The 21,020-nt window shown below is 36.3% G+C and overlaps 8 protein-coding genes across 12 annotated transcripts; 3 read left to right on the top strand and 5 right to left on the bottom strand.

Moving 5' to 3' along the window:
* The first annotated feature begins 756 nt into the window (after positions 1 to 756).
* On the top strand, positions 757 to 2,410 carry LOC103831221. Of its 2 annotated transcripts, XM_033275301.1 has the most exons (5): positions 757 to 953; positions 1,030 to 1,226; positions 1,301 to 1,408; positions 1,658 to 1,812; positions 1,855 to 2,410. In XM_033275301.1, exons 1-5 carry the CDS (start codon positions 806 to 808, stop codon positions 2,180 to 2,182), a joined length of 936 nt encoding a protein of 311 aa, XP_033131192.1. In that variant the 5' UTR covers positions 757 to 805; the 3' UTR covers positions 2,183 to 2,410. The 2 variants fall into 2 exon arrangements, with proteins under 2 accessions (XP_033131192.1, XP_009105352.1); XM_009107104.3 differs by having other exon boundaries at positions 1,658 to 2,410.
* LOC103831222 (glycerate dehydrogenase HPR, peroxisomal) lies at positions 2,315 to 5,114 on the bottom strand. The gene is made up of 11 exons (XM_009107105.3): positions 4,849 to 5,114; positions 4,700 to 4,783; positions 4,356 to 4,618; positions 4,174 to 4,255; positions 3,560 to 3,632; positions 3,388 to 3,479; positions 3,225 to 3,299; positions 2,964 to 3,149; positions 2,824 to 2,868; positions 2,619 to 2,733; positions 2,315 to 2,513 (listed from the first exon to the last, which is right to left on the bottom strand). Exons 1-11 carry the CDS (start codon positions 4,969 to 4,971, stop codon positions 2,491 to 2,493), a joined length of 1,161 nt encoding a protein of 386 aa, XP_009105353.1. The 5' UTR covers positions 4,972 to 5,114; the 3' UTR covers positions 2,315 to 2,490.
* Positions 5,115 to 5,340: 226 nt separating this feature from the next.
* LOC103831220 (CDP-diacylglycerol--inositol 3-phosphatidyltransferase 1) lies at positions 5,341 to 7,297 on the bottom strand. The gene is made up of 10 exons (XM_009107103.3): positions 7,073 to 7,297; positions 6,828 to 6,936; positions 6,659 to 6,743; positions 6,501 to 6,550; positions 6,302 to 6,341; positions 6,172 to 6,216; positions 6,032 to 6,097; positions 5,838 to 5,952; positions 5,694 to 5,750; positions 5,341 to 5,607 (listed from the first exon to the last, which is right to left on the bottom strand). The coding sequence occupies exons 2-10, from the start codon at positions 6,895 to 6,897 to the stop codon at positions 5,446 to 5,448; spliced, it is 690 nt and encodes a 229-aa protein (XP_009105351.1). The 5' UTR covers positions 6,898 to 6,936; positions 7,073 to 7,297; the 3' UTR covers positions 5,341 to 5,445.
* A 574-nt stretch (positions 7,298 to 7,871) lies between these two features.
* On the bottom strand, positions 7,872 to 10,048 carry LOC103831219 (putative caffeoyl-CoA O-methyltransferase At1g67980). Of its 2 annotated transcripts, XM_009107101.3 has the most exons (5): positions 9,126 to 10,048; positions 8,905 to 8,990; positions 8,660 to 8,804; positions 8,431 to 8,562; positions 7,872 to 8,337 (listed from the first exon to the last, which is right to left on the bottom strand). In XM_009107101.3, the coding sequence occupies exons 1-5, from the start codon at positions 9,177 to 9,179 to the stop codon at positions 8,056 to 8,058; spliced, it is 699 nt and encodes a 232-aa protein (XP_009105349.1). In that variant the 5' UTR covers positions 9,180 to 10,048; the 3' UTR covers positions 7,872 to 8,055. The 2 variants fall into 2 exon arrangements, with proteins under 2 accessions (XP_009105349.1, XP_009105350.1); XM_009107102.3 differs by lacking the exons at positions 8,905 to 8,990; positions 9,126 to 10,048 and having other exon boundaries at positions 8,662 to 8,742.
* A 258-nt stretch (positions 10,049 to 10,306) lies between these two features.
* Positions 10,307 to 12,076, top strand: LOC103831218 (heat stress transcription factor A-8). Its single transcript, XM_009107099.3, has 2 exons — positions 10,307 to 10,781; positions 10,973 to 12,076. Exons 1-2 carry the CDS (start codon positions 10,542 to 10,544, stop codon positions 11,885 to 11,887), a joined length of 1,155 nt encoding a protein of 384 aa, XP_009105347.1. The 5' UTR covers positions 10,307 to 10,541; the 3' UTR covers positions 11,888 to 12,076.
* Positions 12,077 to 12,400: 324 nt separating this feature from the next.
* LOC103831216 (ABC transporter I family member 17) lies at positions 12,401 to 14,278 on the top strand. The gene is made up of 2 exons (XM_009107096.3): positions 12,401 to 13,168; positions 13,680 to 14,278. The coding sequence occupies exons 1-2, from the start codon at positions 12,817 to 12,819 to the stop codon at positions 14,120 to 14,122; spliced, it is 795 nt and encodes a 264-aa protein (XP_009105344.1). The 5' UTR covers positions 12,401 to 12,816; the 3' UTR covers positions 14,123 to 14,278.
* Positions 14,144 to 16,268, bottom strand: LOC103831217 (binding partner of ACD11 1). 2 transcript variants are annotated; one of them, XM_009107098.2, is made up of 7 exons: positions 16,238 to 16,268; positions 16,105 to 16,193; positions 15,597 to 15,665; positions 15,415 to 15,518; positions 15,260 to 15,335; positions 15,099 to 15,182; positions 14,144 to 14,793 (listed from the first exon to the last, which is right to left on the bottom strand). In XM_009107098.2, the coding sequence occupies exons 2-7, from the start codon at positions 16,108 to 16,110 to the stop codon at positions 14,281 to 14,283; spliced, it is 852 nt and encodes a 283-aa protein (XP_009105346.1). In that variant the 5' UTR covers positions 16,111 to 16,193; positions 16,238 to 16,268; the 3' UTR covers positions 14,144 to 14,280. The 2 variants fall into 2 exon arrangements, with proteins under 2 accessions (XP_009105346.1, XP_009105345.1); XM_009107097.2 differs by having other exon boundaries at positions 14,144 to 14,796; positions 16,238 to 16,256.
* Positions 16,269 to 17,014: 746 nt separating this feature from the next.
* Positions 17,015 to 20,792, bottom strand: LOC103831214 (protein POLLEN DEFECTIVE IN GUIDANCE 1). 2 transcript variants are annotated; one of them, XM_009107095.3, is made up of 11 exons: positions 19,652 to 20,792; positions 19,420 to 19,571; positions 19,204 to 19,307; positions 18,973 to 19,052; positions 18,802 to 18,875; positions 18,523 to 18,673; positions 18,269 to 18,436; positions 18,029 to 18,126; positions 17,835 to 17,957; positions 17,643 to 17,711; positions 17,015 to 17,553 (listed from the first exon to the last, which is right to left on the bottom strand). In XM_009107095.3, the coding sequence occupies exons 1-11, from the start codon at positions 20,271 to 20,273 to the stop codon at positions 17,344 to 17,346; spliced, it is 1,851 nt and encodes a 616-aa protein (XP_009105343.1). In that variant the 5' UTR covers positions 20,274 to 20,792; the 3' UTR covers positions 17,015 to 17,343. The 2 variants fall into 2 exon arrangements, with proteins under 2 accessions (XP_009105343.1, XP_009105342.1); XM_009107094.3 differs by having other exon boundaries at positions 18,973 to 19,061; positions 19,652 to 20,787.
* Positions 20,793 to 21,020: the final 228 nt, after the last annotated feature.

Here is a 21,020-nt window from a genome sequence, read left to right as displayed (position 1 = left end):
ACATGTGAAAACGATAAATTTGATCGATACGTTCGATAAATAGTGAAATAGTAGGATATAAAACTAAAAGTAATTTTTTTTACAAAAAAGAAGTAATTTTTTTTTCTGTGTGGAGTGGTTGTTTATATATCTTGATTCTTAAAATGAACTTGAAGTATATACAATCCATTAATTAACTCTAGTCTAGCGCAGGTGATTTCCTTTTATTTGAAATCCAACCAAAATTTTAACCAAATGTTGTTAGCTCGAGATGACATAAAACTGATGAATGTAAAATCCTTCAAGGAGAGTTTTGCCCTAATACATAAAAGTGTTTTCCAGCCGCATCCGTGTAATCTCTCATCCTTTACCAGGTAGCAAGGCTGGTCTGTGTTTTGGATAGTGCTAGGCTTATGTGTTATTGTGTTAACCGTTTAAATTAGTTATTTTAAAAAAAAAGGACTTACTGTTGACCCAAAAAAAAAGACTTACTAATTGGTGCTATCCGAACCCAACAGACTTAAAATAAACAGGTCCAAAGTGGGGTTACAAGTAGAAACGAGCTATATACAGATATGACTTGAACAGGTGATGAGTTAAATGGACAGAGGTTAAACGGATTAGGGTAAGCCTGTTTAAACATCACTAACCTAGTCCCATGTGAACCATTAATGGAGAGCATAGTTTGCCTAGTATTTTAGTTGGGCCTGAGAATGGGCCTGGGCTTGGTGAAATCTCTGTAGAAAAACTCTCCATCTTTTCTTTACTAGTAATGGTGAAACTTCGCTCTTTCTCCTCTCTCTACTCTTCTCTCTCCGTCTCGTCGATGATGGCGTCTACAGTAGAGCTTTCGACTCGTAAAAACCAATCGAAACCAAACAATCTCTCCGTGACCGGGAACTCAGAACTCGATAACTGGATTCGGGTCATCGAGTACATCGCGAAATTCAAAAACGAGCTCTGGATGCTTCATGGTAATTTCAAAAAAAAAAAACTGCAATTTTTTTGAATATTCTTTCGAAATTCTGAGATTTATTATGTACATTGTAGATGTGTTTGAAATGGGACCGAAGCAGCTACCTGAGAATCTAGGTGAACAGACCAATGAGATGGTAGCTTTCAGATGCTTAGCGTCTTTGTTTGATTCTTCCACTTCTACAAATGATGTTGTTTCTGATGCTGAGTTAAGGATAGAGTTTGATACATCTCAAAGCTGTGAACATGTACTTCAATGTATATTAGATGAGGTAACAAAACCCAACATTGTTTTATAATGTGACTCTTTTGTCTACTACTACTTAGATCAACCTTATTCTTGTAGATACCGTTGTCCGAGCTGAAACCAGGTGCACCGGGACTGTCAAAGTGGAATCTTCTACCCTTTATCCAAAGCAAGCTCCTTTGCTTGCCAAAATGTGCTTTGGAACTGGTATGGTCACCTAAAAGTTTCCTTTACGTGAACAGGGGCCAGCCCTGAAATTCTAAGGCATATAGGTGATTTAGTAAAGGTTTTAATTAAAAAAAAAAAATTTTAACAAATTTGGGGGCTATTTGTGTGCAACTTTATGAAAAATTTTGGGGGCCATAGGCGAATGTTTCATTCAGGTTTGCCTAGGACCGGTCCAAACAAGAACACCATAAAGGCTTTTAAAGTTTAACATTCGTTTTTGTTTGACAGATGATTGAAAGTGAGAATGATGCGGAAGTGTCCCCTTGTAATGGGGAAGAGGATATGAGAATTGATGGCAATGAGACCGATCAAGTTACATCTCCAATGGCTGATCCAGAATCGTTTGGGCATGGCCCTGTAGATGGGGCTGATGAGACTAGTAGATCCCACCATAGCCCTCCTGGAGATGGAGCTGAGATTTGTAGATCCCAGGCGTCTCTTGAAAACAACGGAAGTGATGGTTACGTGTCAAGTCCCTTGGAGAATAATGTATACAGGTGCATTCAATGCAATCAGAGTGGGAAGCTCTTGTTCTGCTCTAGGGATGGATGTACTGTCATGGTTCATGAGAAATGCGTTGTGGATTCGCCGCCTGTTTACGATGACGCTGGGAACTTCTACTGCTCTCTCTGTGCTTTGGGCTGTGTTTCAGCTGAGTATCTCCAATCTCAAGAGGAAGTTGCTAAAGCCAAGAAGAAATTGCTTTCGTTTCTTAGTCTAATGTCAAATGTTAACAAGAAGAAACCCATTTGAAGGTTAAAGCCTTCCTTACTCATTAAAGGAAAATTACTGAAAACAAAATGCTTAACTTAAAGTCTTTAGGAATTATACTTATAGCAAACTCCTAGAGTAAAGAAGTGGATGATGTAAAATCCAAGATAGACGTGAGAGAGCAGGATTGGTAAAAGACTCGGTAAACGTAACACCAAACAACACTTAAAAAGAGAGTTATTTATGACCCAACATGGTTGTTGCAATACATTACATGAACACACAACTTGAGACCATCAGATATTTACTAACATCATCCTTCCAAATCTCCCCTTCTTCATACTCTTAACTCACAGCTTCGACACAGGCAAACCTGAAAGCCCCCCAAAGAACATTAGAGTAGTATAAGGAATGGGAAGATCTGTCTAAGTATATTACATATGGTTTGTTTGTTTGTTTGTGTAAATGAGTTCATTACCTAAGGCTTTTGAGTTGACAATGCTTGGGCTGGCATTAGGCGGTGAAGCATTTTCGTTCAAGAACGGGTCAACCCGGTTCGGGTCACTCCAAATAGGATATCCTTTGATCCTTCCCTGTTAAATACATTTTCAGAATTATGATAATCAAAGTTTTAGTCATTTTAATCTTATATTAAAAAAGGTTTTGGAATGGGGAATGCATACAACGACGTTTAGAGCTGCAAGGGTAGCCATTCCTTCACGTGTCCACTGTCCATAATCAATCCGAAGAAACATTAAGTCAGTTCTGTTTAATCTTATTGAGACAGACAGACACAAAGGAAACGTTGTGAGTTTGGGCAAACCTTGGAAGCAGAAGCAATGTGAGGAACAACAATGGCGTTCTTCATATCAGCAAGACCTGGTTTCATGAAAGGCTCTTCCTCAAATACATCAAGACCAACTCTGAACATCGGGTTCTCTCTCAGATGATTGACCAGAGCTTCCTCATCGATCACGGGGCCTCTACTGCAGTTCACAAGGATTGCTTCCTGAAAGCAACTAAACTCAATCAAAACAAAAATCAATAATAGGAAGGATCAAGAGAAACAAGAAACCAAAGTCACCTTTTTCATCATGGCAAGTCTCTCCTTGTTGACAAGATGGTAAGTGGTTTTGTCCAACACAGGGTGAAGACTTATCTGTTTTTTTTTTCAGACACAAACCAGTTTAGTTTCTAGCTTAAAGAGAGATACACTAATAATGTTTTACCAAAAGAAGTTTAGTTACCAGATCAGCCTCTCGCAGCACCTCCTCCATGGAAGAAGCTCGTTTCCATGTCACAGGTTGTTCCCCATTTGCTTTCAAGAATTGTCCATAAGCTGCCAATGATCATTGTCTCAAATATAGTACACTTCAAGAAAAGATAAAGTAGACTACTGTGTATAAAAACTGTAAGTACCTGTCACAAATTTCTCAAGGCGAGTGGATTGGTAAAGATCAAAGTAGATCAAATTCATCTTGAATCCTTCCACCTGTTTAGAAATAAAGATGTCAAGAAAGAAACCCTTTGTGTATATAACAAGGGATCAAGTGCAGGGCCAAGTCCTGAGATTCATAGGGCTTGAAACAATTAAAATTACAAATCAAATGATCAAAATATATATTTTCTCCCTTCGTTTTAAAATGATGTATATGTTATAAAATTTTAAAATTTTGACTATAATATTATTTTTTGTGATTAAATATTTCACATAATTTTTAATCAATTAAAATTCAGTTAAATTTCTCATCTGCTCACGAATTGGATTCGAACTCTGGCGGGAGGGACACACTCCGCAACACAATTAATTTTTTCGAAGTTTATAATCTACAATTATACTAAATAAAAATGCATTAAAATGTATATATTGAAACAACTATTTTCTAAAAAATGATGAAAAATTAATTAATTGATTTGAGGGTTGGATAATCTATACATATTAACTACTAAAATTTTGGGGTTCCAGGCGAATGTTTCTATTTGGTCATGACGTGCCCTGATAAAATGTATAATGTCATGCAATAGAGGCATACCATCATTCTAGCATAAGCAGAACCAATACGTCCAGCTCCAATAACTCCCACCGTCTGTCCTTTAAGCAAGTTCCCCACAAACCTACCAAAACCCAAACAACAAACTTAGCCTCTCCAACTTCACAATAGATAAACTCCAAGGACTCTAAACCGGTTTCTAGATTTTCTTGGTTTTGACTTACAGATGAGGAAGCCACCCTTCGTACAAGCCAGCTCTCATGAAACCATCAGCTTCAACAATCCTTCTCGCAGCAGCAAGGGAAAGAGAAGCAGCTAGCTCAGCCGTGGTCTCAGTCAACACTCCCGGAGTGTTACCAACGGCGATACCATACTTATTGGCTGCTTCAACATCAACGTTGTTGTAACCAACGGCCATGTTACTGAAAGCTTTCCCTCCAGCTTTGCTCAGAGCTGAGAACAGAGTCTCTCCCCAATCTTCCGTCAACTATATAAACAAAAACTTTTTTTACTTTCATACGTGATGGTACATAACACAGACACTTGTCTTTTTTTAATATTTCATTACCTGACCGATGACTCCATCACACCTGTTTCCGATCAGATTAATGATGTCTTCTACAGACAAGATTGTCTTCTTCAAATGGCATATCTATATATTCAAAAACTTTTAGTAATGTTCTTGACACTACAAGGAATCTGAGTTTAAAAGTTTACCTCGACACGACAACCTTGGTCGACCAAGAGGTTGATCCAGCGAGTGCCAGGCATCGGTTTCGTGCTGACGACTCTGTACTTCCCATTAGGATTGTACACTTCAATAGCCACCGGTTTCGCCATGGCAGAGAACTAAGTGTTTCTGTGGAGGAGGAGTTTGGAAAGAGAGGACCTTAGCTTTTTAAAAAAAGGTTTCAGTTTTTTTAGCCTTTTGTGGTATGAAATCGAAAAGGAAGATCCAACGGTCGATATTGCATGATGATTTTATCTACGTTTTTTTTTGTTTTGTAACTGTATTTCAGTGGCTAACAATGGACGATGAGTGATAACAACTCTGCTTCTTGTTTATTATCTGAGTTTGGACCTTACGTTTCCCATAACGAGATAATGCTGACGTGTCCATTATCCGACTCACTGCTGCATCATCTTGGAATATAAAACATAGAATAAACTTGTGATCAGATTATGGTTACAAAGAAAAGTTATGTCAAAAGGCAAAATCAATATTCTTTTCATTTCATTTAGAAAAACATATGGTTATGTTTCTACAGAGAGTTGCAGGTTCAGGAAAAAATAAAAAAAAAAAGGAAGGAAGATCTAAGGCTTCTTGTGCTGCTTCTCTATATCATACAGTACACAGACATCGGAAGCTGTTTTCACCTGAATGATATTGACGGTCTGTTTCATCGACCAACCCAACAATGTCAAAGCCAGTAGAAAAGAGAGTGGTGATATCTGAGTTAAAGTGGCAACTACGACCTGCAACGAACGAGAGGAGCCATACGCTTTATCAGAAAGTAAGAGCTAAACTAAACACAAAAAGAAGGGGGAGGGAGAGAGCTAACATTCAGGAGATTTTCGGTTTGGTTCTTTGCAATGAGAAGGAGAATGATATACAGAACCTGCACAAATTAGAAAAAAAAGGTTTTGCATCTTAAGAAGACATGAATGATCTTAACGTGGATATAAAAGACTCGGTTCAATCGAACCTCGCAAGAAACACAGCAGTAGCACATAAAGATCCGGTTTCCATAGTAGAGTCTGAAAAGCCAGCTGGTGCTGTCTTTCACATCCTTATGGCTGCTCTTCCCTGCTAGAAACGTACTGCCAGAGAGTATAAAGTATTATTACAAGTTAAAAATAAAAAAAAAACAGGAGAAGAAAGTTTGGGTTTGGGATTTACCTGTACATCTGAAGCCAATGACTAGCAATATCTAGAGCAAGCAGTGAAAGGAAGACCAAGCTAGGCCTATTCCAACATGATAGAAAAATGAAGAAGAATGCATTTGATAAGGTGGACTCCAAATCCAAGAACATCCTCACCTGTAGACTTGAGAGAGAACCACGAGTAGACAGGCTGTGCTAACTCTATAACCAAAGAACATCCCCAGAATTTAATAAACAGATAAGTAGGATGATCATAGAGCATATATGTAAGTAGAAGAAGATTCACCTATCAGTGACCATGTCGAGAACAGCTCCAAAAGTTGAAACTGAGGAAGAAAGAAGGAGAAATGAGTCAAGTTCAAGCTTCCTACTACATATTACAGTAATGGCAAGTCTTCACTAAACTAATAGATTCAATGTTGATGAAAGGTAGGATGTTTTAAGCAATGAAAATGTGATTTCAAAAACAAGAAGGAGAGAGAAACCTTGGTTAAATCTACGAGCGCACCAGCCATCCACAGCATCACAACAAAAGCTGTAGAGATATAAACCACATTGATCAAAAAAGAAGACCATTACTCAAAATCTTAAAACAAAAAGGAAAAACAAAAGAAGAAGTTGCAGCAGATGAAGCCTCACTCACCTGAAGAAATAAAGGAGGGAGAAGAGTGTTTTGTTGGAGAAACAGACAGCAAAGGCAACACAGTTCAATACAACTCTCATGTACCCTACAACAACCAAATTCAATTAATCATATCACAACAACACTCACTCTCACGCTAATTAAAAATCAAAGAAGTTGAAAGACCCACCAACAATGTTAGGTATATAAAGGTAAACAGACAACTTCTCTGCTCTAGCTCTCTCCTCCTTCTTCCCCATTTTTCACTTTCACAATCAAATCTTTAACCCCCAATTCACCTACACAGACCAAAAGGATAAATCTTTCTTAGAACCCATCACCGAAAATGCACAAAAACGTCGTAAACCCAGAAAACCTGAGAACAAACATCGAAACGAAACAAAAATCAAAGTCGAAATCGAACAGTTCTCTTACTTGTGGTTGGGATCTTCAAGTGAGAGATCTGTCAGAAAGAGGGGCTTTAGTAAGTTGTACAGTGTAAACCGAATCGAATCAGATTCGCCGCCATTGCCAGGTTATATCTGGCCCTCCACTTTCAATATTCAAAAAAAAAAAGTAAACATTTCTGGTTCTGGAAGTGTCATTGTTAAATCTAGAATTGTCAAATAAACCCTCAGAAGTTTCGATATGTTTCGGTTCGGATAGTCATGAATTTGTTTCTATAGTTCAAACAATGCTTGATAGTTTACCACAAGTGATGAAAATACAACGTATAAGACATCGAAATGGTCAAATAAAAAATCCAACTTACATACTTTTACCCAAAAAACACACAAAATTTTCATTAATCCAAAAAGTATATACACTTGTGTTGATCAACCCAAATTAGATATAAATTTAGTCAATCTTAATTTTCACTTAACCAATGTATTTTTAACGGAAGTAGCTTTGCATTAAAAAAAAGCAAAATTTAAAATAAAAATATTAAACTTACATAGTTTTGCTTAATAAATATGAAGCTTTTATTAATCTAAAAATTCAAAAATTGTTTTAGTGTGACAAATTAGATATAAACCAAAAATCCAAGATATAAAATGAATAAAAAATTGAATTTGTATCCAATTCAAGATGTAAAAGACACGATGAAACTTGTAGGATGATATAAAACATATCCGAATCCGAATGCGGATAACAAAAAAAATTGAAAACCAAAAACCAACAAAATTAGAAAAACAAAACCAATGCATCCAACTTTATATAATAATTTACAATAAATTTCAGACTCATAATTGTACTATTATATATAATAGGTTAGTATGGGTAAAAATGTATAGAATGATCATCAATCAGAAACACTATTCCATGCAAACTTGGTAACAACAAAAAAAACGACCAAATGTGATTATTGAAGGATCTAACAGTTTTATTCCAAATTCCCACGCTTTGGTCTAATTTGATCATACAAGGCGCCTGCAGAGCGTGACACCATCTCCAATGGAAATCTGAGAGACCTCAATTCGAGTATCCAAAGCCAATTTCTTATTGAATTCTATAAGAGCCTTTCTATATTCCCTCATATGCTCAGGAACTCCCTCTTCGTCCTCAGCCACAAAACCAAACCACAAGGTGTTGTCAAACGCAATGATTCCTCCAACCTTCACCAGTTTCAAAAGCCTCTCATGGAAGTTGACGTAGTTCGACTTGTCAGCATCCGCAAATGCGAAATCAAACTCCTTTTTCTGATTTTCTCAAATGTCGAATATGATCATTGCAATAGTATTTTAAGCTTTAGTTAGTATAAATAATATGAACAATCTTTTCTACGTACGTACGTCTTTCACCAATTGGTCTAAGGCCTTAATACCATCGGAGTGTATGAAATTGATCTTGTGATCAACACCTGCCTTCTTGATAAACTCTAGTCCCACTTCATAGGCTTCTTTATCAATATCTATTGCAGTAATCTATAAATAGATAAAGGTTTGTATTGTTATATAGTTGCACTGCAAAAGTACGTATGATGTCAACAATATGATTATAGCAAGAAGAAAAAAACATTACGCGGCCATCATCAGGTAACGCAAGGGCCGTGGAGAGAAGAGAGTAACCGGTGAAAACACCGAGCTCGAGAGTGTTCTTAGCATTCGTGATCTTTAAAAGCATCGATAGAAGAAGACCCTCATCAACCGGAACTTCCATCTCGCTTCTGTTTTTTTCATTAACCAAGATAATTTTATAAATAAGAATATTTTCTTAGTTTAATAAACTGGTTATAGAATCCGATTTATTTGATTTAGAAGACATACAAATTGCCATATTTCTGGACTGTAGCTTTACGAAGTTCCTTAAGCAGTTCATGCTCTCTTGGATACGCTGACGTTTCCAAGATGTACTTTGACAATTGAACACAACCAAATATATCATAGATCGTTTTTTATCAAGACAAAACCAAACTTTGCAGATAGAGAAAACTTTGTATTTAGTTCATGAAGAAATCTTGAAAGAAATTTATAAAAAGAAAACAAACATGTTTCAGAGCTTCTGTCTTGAGGATCCCTTTGGTAGGTATTTCATTCGCCATCTCTCGGTCTCGTAATAGTGTGAGGATCCCTTTGGAAGGGGCTTCTTTTAATAAAACGAGAGAAGTTACACTTTGGTCAGTACTAATCAAACTAATTGTGGAGCTAATGCCTAGGATTAAAGAGTCTAATACGAGAACTAAGGACGATAACCATGGATCTTATCTACGACTTTTCAACCACGACTAGGTACGAAAATCAAATGTTTGGATCTTATTCAAAGAGGACTATATTTTTATTTATCACGCGATCCAAAATGTATATGAAAATTTAAATATATTTACAACTCTAAAATGTATTTAAAACTAAAATATATTGAAAATCCAAAAAAAAAATCCAAAAACCTATTTTTAAATAAAATATACATAAAATACCAAATAATATATTTATAATATCTGAACTAAACCAATACCCAAAAATATAACAAATAGCATATTTTCATGTCATTCGGATACCACCAATCAGCTATTAGGTTATACAGGAAACCAAATCGATACTCATATATAACAATAATTCAATGAACTAGGTTTTGATTGGTAACATGCGGAGTAGCAGAATCGCATTTTAAACGCGATTACACAAGTATTTTGCCAATCAAAAAATGTTTCGGAATGAAAAAAAATATGCCAAAACACAAACTTGCGTTTTTACTGACAAAAATACAAAAAAAATTATTAAGTGGAAAAAACGAGTTTTATTGGATTATTTACAAAAACAACATTTTCATATTATTAAATTATATGATAACACCATTTCACAATTTTAAATAAATAACAATAAATATTTTTATGATAAAATTAAATTAAAATTTGTTTATAATATTATAAGATTTCAATCAATTATTAAAAATGTATTAAAATTAGGTAAATATTTATAATAAGAAGTAAACTATTTTAAATAAATTTTAATCATTTTTAAATTTTGTAGTAATTAGTTTATTATTTAGATTTATTTTGTCTTATAATATATAAAATATTTTAATCAATCTAAAATATATTCTGCAATTTCACGAATTTTAACTGAACCAAACTGAATTAGTCTTTTTTGTGTATGTGTTTATATATACCTATAAAAAAAAGGCCTATATAAGAGATAGAGATTGGGCCAAAAGACTTCAAAATATCTAAAAAATTTACGATTTAAAAAAACAAAAGTAAAAATCAAAAACTAAGCGACAAACCCTCTCTCAACTTCCTTGAAAATTCGTTTTGATTGCGAGGAGCGATCCCTTGCCCTACGCACAAGTTTCATCCTCTTCTCACCACTCTAATTCTCTAAAGTCTCTTCCTTTTCTCTTTTTCTTTTTCATTATTAATCTCATCAAACCAAATTCAAAATCCAAACCTATTCTCGAGACTCGAGCTATGGTCAAATCGTCGTCGGACCGTGTTGATTCTTCGTCTCCGTCTTCTTCAGTGGCGCCGTTCCTGAGGAAATGCTACGAGATGGTCGACGATTCCTCAACCGATTCCATCATCTCGTGGAGTACTAACGGAGACAACAGCTTCGTTATCTCGGACACGACCGTCTTCTCCGCTCAGCTCTTGCCCAAATACTTCAAACACAGCAACCTCTCCAGCTTCATCCGTCAGCTCAATATCTACGTTAGTTTCTTGAAAGCTTTGTGTTCTTACTTTGTATATGTTTCTCTGGGAATCTGTAAAGTTGATTTCTTTTTTGATAAATTTGATTACTTTATGTCAATTATGAAATGGGTATATGCTAATTATCAAGAAAGATTGTTTCTTTCAATATAGTGAGTAAAGTTTGTGTTTTTATTTTTTTTTGGTTTCAGGGTTTTAGGAAAGTTGATGCAGATCGTTGCGAGTTTGCTAATGACTGGTTTGTGAGAGGACAAAAGGAGTTGCTAAAGAATGTTATACGGAGGAAGAATGTTCAGAGTACTAGTGAGCATCAGAGCAAAACTACAGCAACTGATGCTTCTTCTCAGGAAGAAAAGTCTGGGGAGAGTGAACTGTGGAAAGAAGTTGATATTTTGAAAGGGGATAAGAAGGCATTAGCGCAGGAGCTGGTGAAAGTTAGGCAGTACCAGGAGAGTACGGATACTAAGATGTTGCACTTGGAAGACAGGGTTCAAGGGATGGAAGAGAGTCAGCAAGAGATGCTTTCGTTTTTGGTTATGGTTATGCAGAATCCAAGTCTGTTGGTTCAGTTGCTTCAGCCTAAGGAGAATAACTGGAGAAAGGCGGAAGGAGGAGGAGCGAAGATTTTGGATGAAGTGACTGATGAAGGAGAAACAAACTCAAAGGGTCTTCCTTTGGTAACGTACCAGGCACCATCTGAGGGAACAACAAAGTCAAGCTCGAACGAGATGAATGATTTCTTGAGAAATGCGGATATGTTGAAGTTTTGCTTGGATGAGAATCGTGTACCGTTGATCATACCTGATTTGTATGATGATGGGGCTTGGGAGAAGCTTTTGTTGTTGAGCCCTTCAAAGAAGAAGAAGAATAAGATGCAGGAGAAGAATGTGAAGAAGGGAATTGATGATGTGACATTGGAGGAGAAGGAGGAGGATGAAGATGGAGGAAGAATGGAACTAGACAAGAGTCTTGCCCTGGAGCTGATAGAAGAAGAAATGGAGAAAGCAGATGACTTTGATTTTGATATTGGACAGCTTACTCCAGAGAGGTCTAAGAATCTTGAGATTCTGACACAGCATATGAGATTGCTGGCTTCAGATCAGTAGCCAAAGAATGAGTTTTTGAACATAAATCATCAGCCTGGAAACTTTTGTTATTATATAATGAAACAAACAAAGTTAGGCTGGAGCTATTCTTATAGCGTCTTACTATAAGTCTGCTGAGATCATATTTTGTTATCATTTGGTAAACCGCATTTTTTCAACAGGTATTATATGGAATTAAATGCAGTAACGACAACTAGTACATAAGCTTTGATGTTGTTATGAGAAAAATGGAATACCATTTGTTTGAAGTGTTTCTTCTCAGTTTCTTTCAATGAGCTGTAGACTGAAGATTTTCACCCCGAAAATATTATTAGGCTTGAATTTTATATAAAATGATATTATGTATTTTAGAGAAATATCTTTTAATAACCAAAAAAGTTTTATAACATAAATAACGTACATGTAGAAAAATAATAAAAATATGTTTCATTAAAAAATAAATGGAAACAGTACATATGAGTTAATTAATATAGATTTGGAGTTTAGATTAGGCGGATCGGATTTAGGGTTTGGATATTAAAGTTTAAGATTTAGAATTTAAAATTTGGAATGTGAAATTTAAAATTAAAATTTTAAAAATATAGTTTATTAAACTTTACTCTTTAATAAAACTTATTTTAGACATTTTGTGTGTGTTATTTTGATTACAAAAACTTGTTTTATTATATTTTACAAGATTTTCGTATATTTAAAAGAGCTAATATTTAAAACATAAGCAGAGGTCATGTATTAACCAGAACAGGTATAAGTGAGAGTGGTTGTTGTATTGTCAGTGGAAGAATAATAAAACAGTTGTTATCAACTGACTGATTCCTCCTCTTGTCCGAACCCATATGTGTGCTCGTGCTCGAGTGTCATAAACAAGACTTTACCTTTTCTCTTGTATTACTCAAATCATCAAACTGAAACACAACACAAAACTCAAGACCATGCCACTACTCGTGTCTGGTGAATCCGATGGCGTGTTGCGAGAGCATCTCCTGGACGTGGAAGCTCTGTCCGGTCAAGAACCGAAGATACGTGTAAGAGACCTGACCCGAGTCTCCGATGACGGATCTCTGATTCTGAAAGGAGTGTCCATGGATATACCCAAAGGGATGATCGTTGGTGTGATCGGTCCAAGCGGAAGCGGAAAGTCAACGTTTTTGAGATCTCTTAACCGTCTCTGGGAGCCTCCGGCGACGACTGTTTTCTTGGACGGCGTAGACATTACGAACATCGACGTCATCACTCTCCGCCGTAGAGTCGGCATGCTTTTCCAGCTTCCCGTTCTCTTTGAAGGTAAAAGTTGTCTCCTTTCTTCTTCAATTGCCATTGAAATCTAGAAAAGTTGTCTGCTTTAATGGTGTGAACAAGTCAGAGTTTAGATCCTTTGAAGGTTACTGTAGTTGGAGTTTGGAACCAATGTCTGGTTTTTGATATGATTGGTTTGGTTTCACAGGGACTGTTGCTGTAACTGTTATTACCAATGTTCAAGAAATAGAAACTAGGTGTTTTGTAGAGAATTAGCTTGATTATTCAGGATTTATTTTATATATTTTTTATTTTATATAAGATATATGTTAACTACAAAATTATTTTGATGAATTATCAAAATTAGATTAAGAGTTACAAATTTATAGATTTGTAAATAACATTAGTATTTATATTAATTCAGAGTGATTTAAACCGATTTAAAATGGTTTATGAGTCATAAAAGTCAAGAGTATAATTGATTTGCAGTCTAAACCGATTTTTAGAACCATGGTTATTACATGTCTTTGTTTTTGATATGATTGGTTTGGTTTCACAGGGACCGTTGCTGATAATGTGAGATATGGTCCGAACTTGAGAGGGGAGAAGCTAAGTGACCAAGATGTTTACAAGCTGCTGACTTTTGCAGATCTTGATGCTTCTTTTGCAAAGAAGACCGGGTCAGAGTTATCCGTTGGCCAAGCGCAACGAGTAGCACTTGCAAGGACTCTAGCCAACGAGCCTGAGGTGCTGCTTCTCGATGAGCCAACAAGCGCTTTGGATCCCATATCGACAGAGAACATCGAGGATGTTATAGTGAAGCTGAAGAAGCAGAGAGGGATCACAACTGTGATTGTCTCTCACAGTATCAAGCAGATCCAGCGAGTTGCGGATATCGTCTGTCTTGTTGTTGATGGTGAGATTGTTGAAGTTCTTAAACCTGATGAGCTTTCTCAAGCTACGCATCCAATGGCAAGGAGGTTTCTTCAACTCAGTTCTTAAGAATAATGACAAAATGATGGCTGAATGTAACAACAACAAAATACATTTTTAAGGTTTATGTTATGTTTATGTTGTGCAATAATGAAAGAAAGACAAATGAATATGTAAGCATGTATATGCACAGCAAATGTATCAAAGAATAGGAGTTTAAGACAATCTTAGAAACTTGGTTTGGTGAAGTCTGTGTCCACCGAGTTAACAGGAACAACAGCAGGAGCTTTAGGTGAAGCGTCATCAAGTTGGACAATCTCCTTTCTACCCTCTCCTCCATTCTCAGCCCTAACGGCCTTTGTCACTGCACCAAAGGCGTTCGATAGCCACGAAGCTCCGCTTGACACGTAAGGATTCGCCATCAAAGCCGTTCCTGCGCTGATCGCTTTCTCCTCAGCAGCTGCTAAAGCGGATTTTGTGATCTCCCTCACTTGATACCGCTCGTCAACCTCTCTCAGCTTCTCGTTCACCACGGTAGTTCCTATGCTTAGCTTCTCGCTCAAACCCATCTTGTTGTCGAGGGAAGCGATGGTTGCTGAAGCGTTTGAGACCAGGTTGTGTTTGTCGTCAAAGGCTTTGGCTTTCTCCATGGCGTCTTTGCCGACAGCGTAACCTCTTTCCATCATGGTGCTGACCACTTGTTCAGCTTTCTTGACAGTGAAGCCATTGAATGAATATTCCTGCTGCAACAGAGGAGACAAACATGAAAACTAAAGGTGAAACATTGAAAGTAAAGAGTTCTCTGTTTCATTTTATTTTTCTTCCTAGTTTTTTTCACACATTTTATTTGTGTTCTAATTTTTTCACACAGATTAAGAAAATCATTAAATTTCACTTTTTATCCCTGATAAATTCATTATTTTATTTTATTGTGTTAGTTAATGAACTAAAAGAATACAGATAAAATGAGAAAAACTTGAAATTAAACTTTAAACTCTAGAACAACAATTAATCTGAAACGGAGAGATTATCTTTTGGGATTTACCGAGTCAAGTGCAAGGGCTTCTGGTGGCAGCTCGTAGTTAACAGCAGGAGTAATACTGACACGATGATCAGCAATGACAGCTCCCTAAAGAAAATTAGTGTAAACATCTTTACATTCCCACAATATGGTGACAGAAAGAAAGAAACACATAAAGAAAATACCGTTAAGAGCATAGCAGTCTCTGCTCCTTGGGGATCCTTGAAAGTAACATAAGCAAGCTGAGTTTCTTGCGTCTCACTGTGATGATGATAAGTAACTAAGATTAGATATTTTGGGTAAAGATGATATTAACAAGGACAAGTTTTTTTAGTTCAACCTTCGCATCTCCACGTAGTGAATGTCCCCAGAGAAAGAAAAGAACTCGTTGAGTTCTTTCTTGGAGACATTGAGTGAAACATTGCTAATCTTCACAGTTTTCACCTGCAACAAGAACGGATCCGAATCAAGGCTTGTTATACATTGTTTCAATTGCCATAACTAGCAACTTATAAACCATACAGAGGAAGTAGTAGGCTGGGAATCCATGAGAATGTTGTTCTGAGATTGATCCATAGGAATGAAAGCAGCCTGTAGAGAGAGATCAATATTCATAAAAGCCAAAGGTATCGAATATTAGTAAGTTGAATCTATTGACTCTTGGTTCTAATTGATTAAAGTTAGCATATTGAGAACAGAATCCTAACACTGTAGATTCAACGACAAAAACTTTGAACTGAAGAAAGTTTTTTCCTTTTTGTTTTTCTTTAGGTAACCGACCGACACAGTGAAGAGATCTCAAGACTTATTCAAAAGAACATCAGATCAAGGGTCGGTGTAAAGTTGATGATGATTTTAGCAGATTTATCAAGTTTTTCAGTAGAACGTAAGCCACCATTTTCACGGGGAAACAAAAAAAAAACAACCTTTTATCTAAATAAGATCTGGAAATAGGCGAAGACTTGGACCCGAATCTGAAGAAACGGAAGGAAGAAAAAGAAGAAGATGGGGGAGAATGGAGAAAGCTTACCGACATTGTCGCAGAGCGGTGGAGAGAATGGGAGAAAGTGTAAAGTGGGAAAAATCTAATCAACTGGAGAAGAAAAGGGTTGCAAGTCAAAAAAAAAAAAAAAAAAAAAAAAAAGGAAAAGGGTTGCAAGTCAGAGAGAGACTTCACCAGAGATATTATTATTTTGACGTTTCTTTTCTTTTTTTTCTAATGTTACATAAAATTTATAATGTTATATTATAAAATATCATTTACATGCAAATACAATACATAACATACCCAATTCTCACTTTTCAGCTTTTATGTACTTTCTCTCATTTGTTTTAACTTATACTTTTCCGTTTTTAAAAATTGATATAAGTATTTAGACATTAAAACAAAATTAATACACTCATTTATCTATTATTTTTTAGTTTTATTTGTAATTAATTTAATATTTTATTTATCTTTTCATAAATTTACTCACTCATATTTTAATATTTTATTTTTAAAACTAGTTACATTTATTAAATTTTACAATATCTAATTTTTAAATATATAAAAAAAGGTAAAACATCAGTCCTTCAAATTTGGATTCTAGAAAATAAATAATTCAGATTCAAAAATATACTGAAAATATATCTTTGTGTGCATATATTTTAGTTTAAGAAAACAGAAATAGATTTATTATAAAAATAAATATGATTTAAGCAAAAGTATTTCTCTATAGAAGAGCTAACTCACTCTTTACACATTTCATATGTCTAACTATATTAAAATCGATTCCTCGAATATTCAATATGTATAGGATCACAAAGTTGATCTTAAATCCCAAAAGGTTGTATTGGATCAGAGTTTAGACTAATTGTTCATGATCCCTTCTTTGTCACTTTGCATCCCATGTTAGGGTAATGGGAAGCTTTAAGACAAGTCAGAAATTAGTTTTGACAAGTCAGAAAATGGGATGAGATTGTCCTGTGACGAAGAAGAGTAGTATGGCTAGTTGTCCTGTGATAGCTTTTGTTCTTTGCCAAAATGATCCATGGGGTCTCTTTGTACATATTTGCCTAACAATTACCAAAATCGCTTGATCGAATATTAAACATGTATAAGATCACAACGATGATCTCATATTCTCATATACCAAAAAGAAAGATGTAAACTGGATCTGAGTCGAGTGCAACCCGGTTGATCCACTCTCCTCCTGTGCAAACTCTTTCCTGCTGAGGTGTTACCACATGAAAACCTTTCTTCAATTCTCAGTAGTTTTTAAGAGTCAGGCTAATCGTTGTGTAGATGGGAGGAGTTTCGCCTTCTGCATCTGTTAATGTACCAAGTTGCATGTTTCCTAAGTCCCATGCCGATGAGAACTTTGAGACTTGTCAGCATTATACATGTTATGACAAATAAAAAGACCATCCACATCACTCTCCATGGGAGTGGACTACAAGGCACGTGTGCTGCATATACTGGAGTCAGTACTCTGATCACCTGAAACTCAAAAAAAAAACACATTCATTTTGACTTAACACAAGCAAGTGATTCATAAGTTTCTAGGCCAAAAGGGAAGAAGAATATACCACACAAGCCGGTGCAATGGGTACGAATGTGAGATTTGTCTTTCTATCTTCTGGGCGGATGTTCAAAGTCTGACAAAGAAGATTACCATAAAAAGATAAATAGGTGTTTCTAACGCAATACTCGATACATCAATAGAATTTATAGGGCCAATGTAACAGCAAGAGAGATAGAGAAGGTTATATCATCAGTACCTGCTCGCAGAGAGCTTGAAGAAACTCAGAGTACGCTATAGGTCTGATGCCATTGAACTTGGCAAGAAATGAATGCTTGATGATGTCTATCATCATCTCACAGAAGAAGACCATAGTAGCATTCTGCAGAGTCCATGTAAAATTAATTAAGAGCAACCTGTAAAGAGACTCGTGTGTAATTTATCAGTACTTACGTAGATAAAGTTTCCAAGCCATGGACCTTCAGCCTCGAGAATATTTTGAGCCAAAACAGACACCAAGAAGGCCGATATGTGGAATCTCTCTATTGCATCTGGTAGAGAAATAGTAAAACAACCAGATCATACCAGTTAATAGTTTGAATGAGAGTCTCAAAGGGATGTTCAAAGCTGTATGAGGCACATAATTGTTCTTAGATACAAAATTCCACGAAAGGGAATGGAGTAGAAGCTTACCTGCATATACTAGACCATGAATGTTGTCTTTGCTGAAACGCTTGAAGACACTGCTCTTGATCTCAGCAAAGTTATTTGACACCAGAAGGGCCAACAAGGCATTGTTGTGAGCAACAATACAAGTTGACAACGTAATTGCCTGAGCTAAAAGAATGAACGAATGGAGAAGTGAAGAGACAGTCAAGGAGACAAGAGAATAAAGATGTGAAAGTAGTTACACAGAAATCAAACTAGTAATCAAATGATAAGGATATTCGACGCAACCATAGTTAATGCCAGATCCGAAACGAATCTCCAAGTACAAAATCTCAGTTTCTCAGGAGGGGAAATAGCCAGTCCCGCTGCGGAACTAAACAGAGCCCCAAATACATCTCCACAAAAGCTTTGACAGAGTCTATCAAATATCTGTATTAGTACTAATTGGTTAGAGAAGTAAACTACGCAACTAAACCATGTAAGTGATGGAAGGAAGTAAAGTTAAATGAACATGAAAAATCAGAGCTGAAAGAAATCTAGAAGGGGGTTTACGTTACCTCTAAGATATTATAAACCACATATAGTTTTATGGTACTTTGACCACGAATCATGTGATAAATTAGGCTGATATCTGTAGAAAGAAAACCATGGTATCACTAGGCATGTTTTGATAGATAAAACGTAAAATATATAACAAGTTTATGCAAATCAAGAAGATTCGACTGCACCTGTTCTGCCAAGAAGAATGGTACCAGAAGCCAAAACTAGAAAACAAGCAAGATCAGACAGCTCCGATGAGGAAGGCCTCCTGAACTGCCTGCCACGAATACTACTAAGTTACTTCCTCCCCAAAGGGAATAACAGAATCGTATGTATATCGAAACTTGCGTCAAAGATGCACATTGTGGTAATACAGAGTATGTTATATATATCAAGGAAGAATGTAGAAAGTGACTCACCTCTTCTTAAAAGCACCCCAGAATGTCAACAGGACTCTTATTGGCATGACAGTCAACAACGACAGAAATGAGTTGACGCAGACAAAAAAGCCAGTGTGTAGAAGCTGCAACACAATTTAACTTCAGTTAAGGTAGCTCCCTCACACCACAAGTTTAAACCTATCAACTACAAGAACACAACATAAAACACATAGAACGTTCAGACAGTGTTTTTACCACTTCGCATCGCCAAGGCAAGCGGAAGATCATATCATATATCCTCTCCCGTTCAACATCATTCCCAGAAGTAGTCGTGCTCCGTAACGAGACCCCACCATAAATCTCCCCCATAAAGTACTTCATAGGTGACCTCGTCTCAGCACTAAGAACTGATAACAACAATATCAAACCATTTGAGACACACACAAGAAGGAAAAGAGAGCACAGTCAATGAAAGATTGAAACTTACAATCAGGATCATCAGCCATAAGCTGTTTCCAGTCCAAAGAAGACTCAGTGTCAAGCCTCGTCACCACCACATTCCCATTCGTCTCACTCCTCGGAAACTGATTCTGCACTTCTTCAAACGGTGGATTCTCCTTTTCAGAAGCCATGGTCTCAGAGAATCTCTCATCGTTAGTCGAGTCGATACTACTCCCGTTAACATTCCTCTGCCTCAGCTTCCCGAAACTAAACCCGTTATGCTGTATCGTCTGCGTCACGACTGTACTTCCACCGCCGCCACCGCCGAAGTAATTCAATCGGTTTTCGAAAACCGATCTCTCACCTTCGTCGCAGGAAGCCCAGCTCGGATCCTCCACGGATGTAAATTGAGGATCGCCATTCTCAGGGATAGTCTCGACTTTGTTGTTGTTGTTGTGTTTCTTCTTCTTCCTGTGTCTCCTTCGCTTAGGCGATGATGATTCAGTGGAGTCGTTTCGGCTGATCGGATCTGAGCTGGATCGGGGGATTGGCGGAAGTGAATCGTCCTCCAAGGAGCTGAGAATCTCGAAGGAGAGTTTTCTCCCGGTGGACCTAACCGTCATTGTCTTACGGTATACGGAAGATGAACAGAGACGAAGCGAAAACATATACAAAAGACCCTATAGAAAGCTGAGAGCGCAGACGCGGTTCTCGGAAACGCCGTTTTGATGTGTGTGGAAGGCGTCGTACGTTTTGATGCGATTCAAGAGAGTTGATGACGTAGCATACCAATTATGTAGTGACAAGTGTCTCCCTGAAGTCGCTTTCACAATGCTTAGGTGTGACAAAAGTGTGATTTCCCATTCCAATGTAATCAGATCCCTATGTGTACAGTAGATCTTGATATAGGTCTGGGCATTTTGGTTTTGGTTCGATTTAGTCTTTTTTTTTTTTGCTAAAAATATATTTATTTTTTTTGGATGTTTATAAAATTTGGTTAGGTTATTTAAGTTCATCGGTTCGGATTAAAACATTAGGAACCGGTTAATACTCGAAAAAATTTCGAGTCTAATTCGATTCTAATATATTTTTAATTTTAAGGATATTTTTGTTTACTTTGGATAATTTTTTAGATAATTCAGTTTTTTTTAATTTGTTTTTTTGATAAAATATCGAATAATTTTAAACATATATGAAAATTTTAAAATTTTAGATATGTTAGCTTATACGCATAATATTTTTATAACTGTTTTGTTTAGGTTTTATATTATAAGTTATAGCATGTTCTATACCGATTTCACAAAAGATCTATTATTTACAACTTTAAAAATTCTAAACTATTTTCAAATTTTCAATTTGTGAGTTTAAATCCTCCATTTTCAAAATTTATCAAATAATCGGTAAAATAATATACA

This window comes from Brassica rapa, chromosome A07 (genome assembly GCF_000309985.2).
Source record: "Brassica rapa cultivar Chiifu-401-42 chromosome A07, CAAS_Brap_v3.01, whole genome shotgun sequence".
Classification (NCBI taxonomy): Eukaryota; Viridiplantae; Streptophyta; class Magnoliopsida; order Brassicales; family Brassicaceae; genus Brassica; species Brassica rapa.
Note: the sequence above shows the minus strand (reverse complement) of the source record. Positions and strands in the feature narration are given on the sequence as shown.

What these genes read in the sequence shown, in the direction of transcription:
- LOC103831221 (XM_009107104.3), top strand. Translation starts at nt 806, where the DNA reads ATGATGGCGTCTACAGTAGAGCTTTCGACTCGTAAAAACCAATCGAAA. An exon ending in CGAGCTCTGGATGCTTCATG is followed by an intron (nt 954 to 1,029) that starts GTAATTTCAAAA and finishes TGTACATTGTAG; the next exon opens with ATGTGTTTGAAATGGGACCG. An exon ending in CAAAATGTGCTTTGGAACTG is followed by an intron (nt 1,409 to 1,657) that starts GTATGGTCACCT and finishes TTTGTTTGACAG; the next exon opens with ATGATTGAAAGTGAGAATGA.
- LOC103831222 (XM_009107105.3), bottom strand. Translation starts at nt 4,971, where the DNA reads ATGGCGAAACCGGTGGCTATTGAAGTGTACAATCCTAATGGGAAGTAC. An exon ending in TGCTGCGAGAGGCTGATCTG is followed by an intron (nt 3,300 to 3,387) that starts GTAACTAAACTT and finishes AAAAAAAAACAG; the next exon opens with ATAAGTCTTCACCCTGTGTT. An exon ending in TTGCAGCTCTAAACGTCGTT is followed by an intron (nt 2,734 to 2,823) that starts GTATGCATTCCC and finishes TGTATTTAACAG; the next exon opens with GGAAGGATCAAAGGATATCC.
- LOC103831220 (XM_009107103.3), bottom strand. Translation starts at nt 6,897, where the DNA reads ATGGGGAAGAAGGAGGAGAGAGCTAGAGCAGAGAAGTTGTCTGTTTAC. An exon ending in TCCCTCCTTTATTTCTTCAG is followed by an intron (nt 6,551 to 6,658) that starts GTGAGTGAGGCT and finishes ATATCTCTACAG; the next exon opens with CTTTTGTTGTGATGCTGTGG. An exon ending in CTCGACATGGTCACTGATAG is followed by an intron (nt 6,217 to 6,301) that starts GTGAATCTTCTT and finishes CTTTGGTTATAG; the next exon opens with AGTTAGCACAGCCTGTCTAC.
- LOC103831219 (XM_009107101.3), bottom strand. Translation starts at nt 9,179, where the DNA reads ATGGCGAATGAAATACCTACCAAAGGGATCCTCAAGACAGAAGCTCTG. An exon ending in AGACAGAAGCTCTGAAACAT is followed by an intron (nt 8,991 to 9,125) that starts GTTTGTTTTCTT and finishes CAATTGTCAAAG; the next exon opens with TACATCTTGGAAACGTCAGC. An exon ending in TAGACCAATTGGTGAAAGAC is followed by an intron (nt 8,338 to 8,430) that starts GTACGTACGTAG and finishes TGAGAAAATCAG; the next exon opens with AAAAAGGAGTTTGATTTCGC.
- LOC103831218 (XM_009107099.3), top strand. Translation starts at nt 10,542, where the DNA reads ATGGTCAAATCGTCGTCGGACCGTGTTGATTCTTCGTCTCCGTCTTCT. An exon ending in TCCGTCAGCTCAATATCTAC is followed by an intron (nt 10,782 to 10,972) that starts GTTAGTTTCTTG and finishes TTTTGGTTTCAG; the next exon opens with GGTTTTAGGAAAGTTGATGC.
- LOC103831216 (XM_009107096.3), top strand. Translation starts at nt 12,817, where the DNA reads ATGCCACTACTCGTGTCTGGTGAATCCGATGGCGTGTTGCGAGAGCAT. An exon ending in GCTTCCCGTTCTCTTTGAAG is followed by an intron (nt 13,169 to 13,679) that starts GTAAAAGTTGTC and finishes TTGGTTTCACAG; the next exon opens with GGACCGTTGCTGATAATGTG.
- LOC103831217 (XM_009107097.2), bottom strand. An exon ending in CCCAGCCTACTACTTCCTCT is followed by an intron (nt 15,519 to 15,596) that starts GTATGGTTTATA and finishes TTCTTGTTGCAG; the next exon opens with GTGAAAACTGTGAAGATTAG. An exon ending in CACTACGTGGAGATGCGAAG is followed by an intron (nt 15,336 to 15,414) that starts GTTGAACTAAAA and finishes TCATCATCACAG; the next exon opens with TGAGACGCAAGAAACTCAGC.
- LOC103831214 (XM_009107094.3), bottom strand. Translation starts at nt 20,273, where the DNA reads ATGTTTTCGCTTCGTCTCTGTTCATCTTCCGTATACCGTAAGACAATG. An exon ending in TGGTTTATAATATCTTAGAG is followed by an intron (nt 18,674 to 18,801) that starts GTAACGTAAACC and finishes GTACTAATACAG; the next exon opens with ATATTTGATAGACTCTGTCA. An exon ending in TCATGGTCTAGTATATGCAG is followed by an intron (nt 18,127 to 18,268) that starts GTAAGCTTCTAC and finishes TTTCTCTACCAG; the next exon opens with ATGCAATAGAGAGATTCCAC.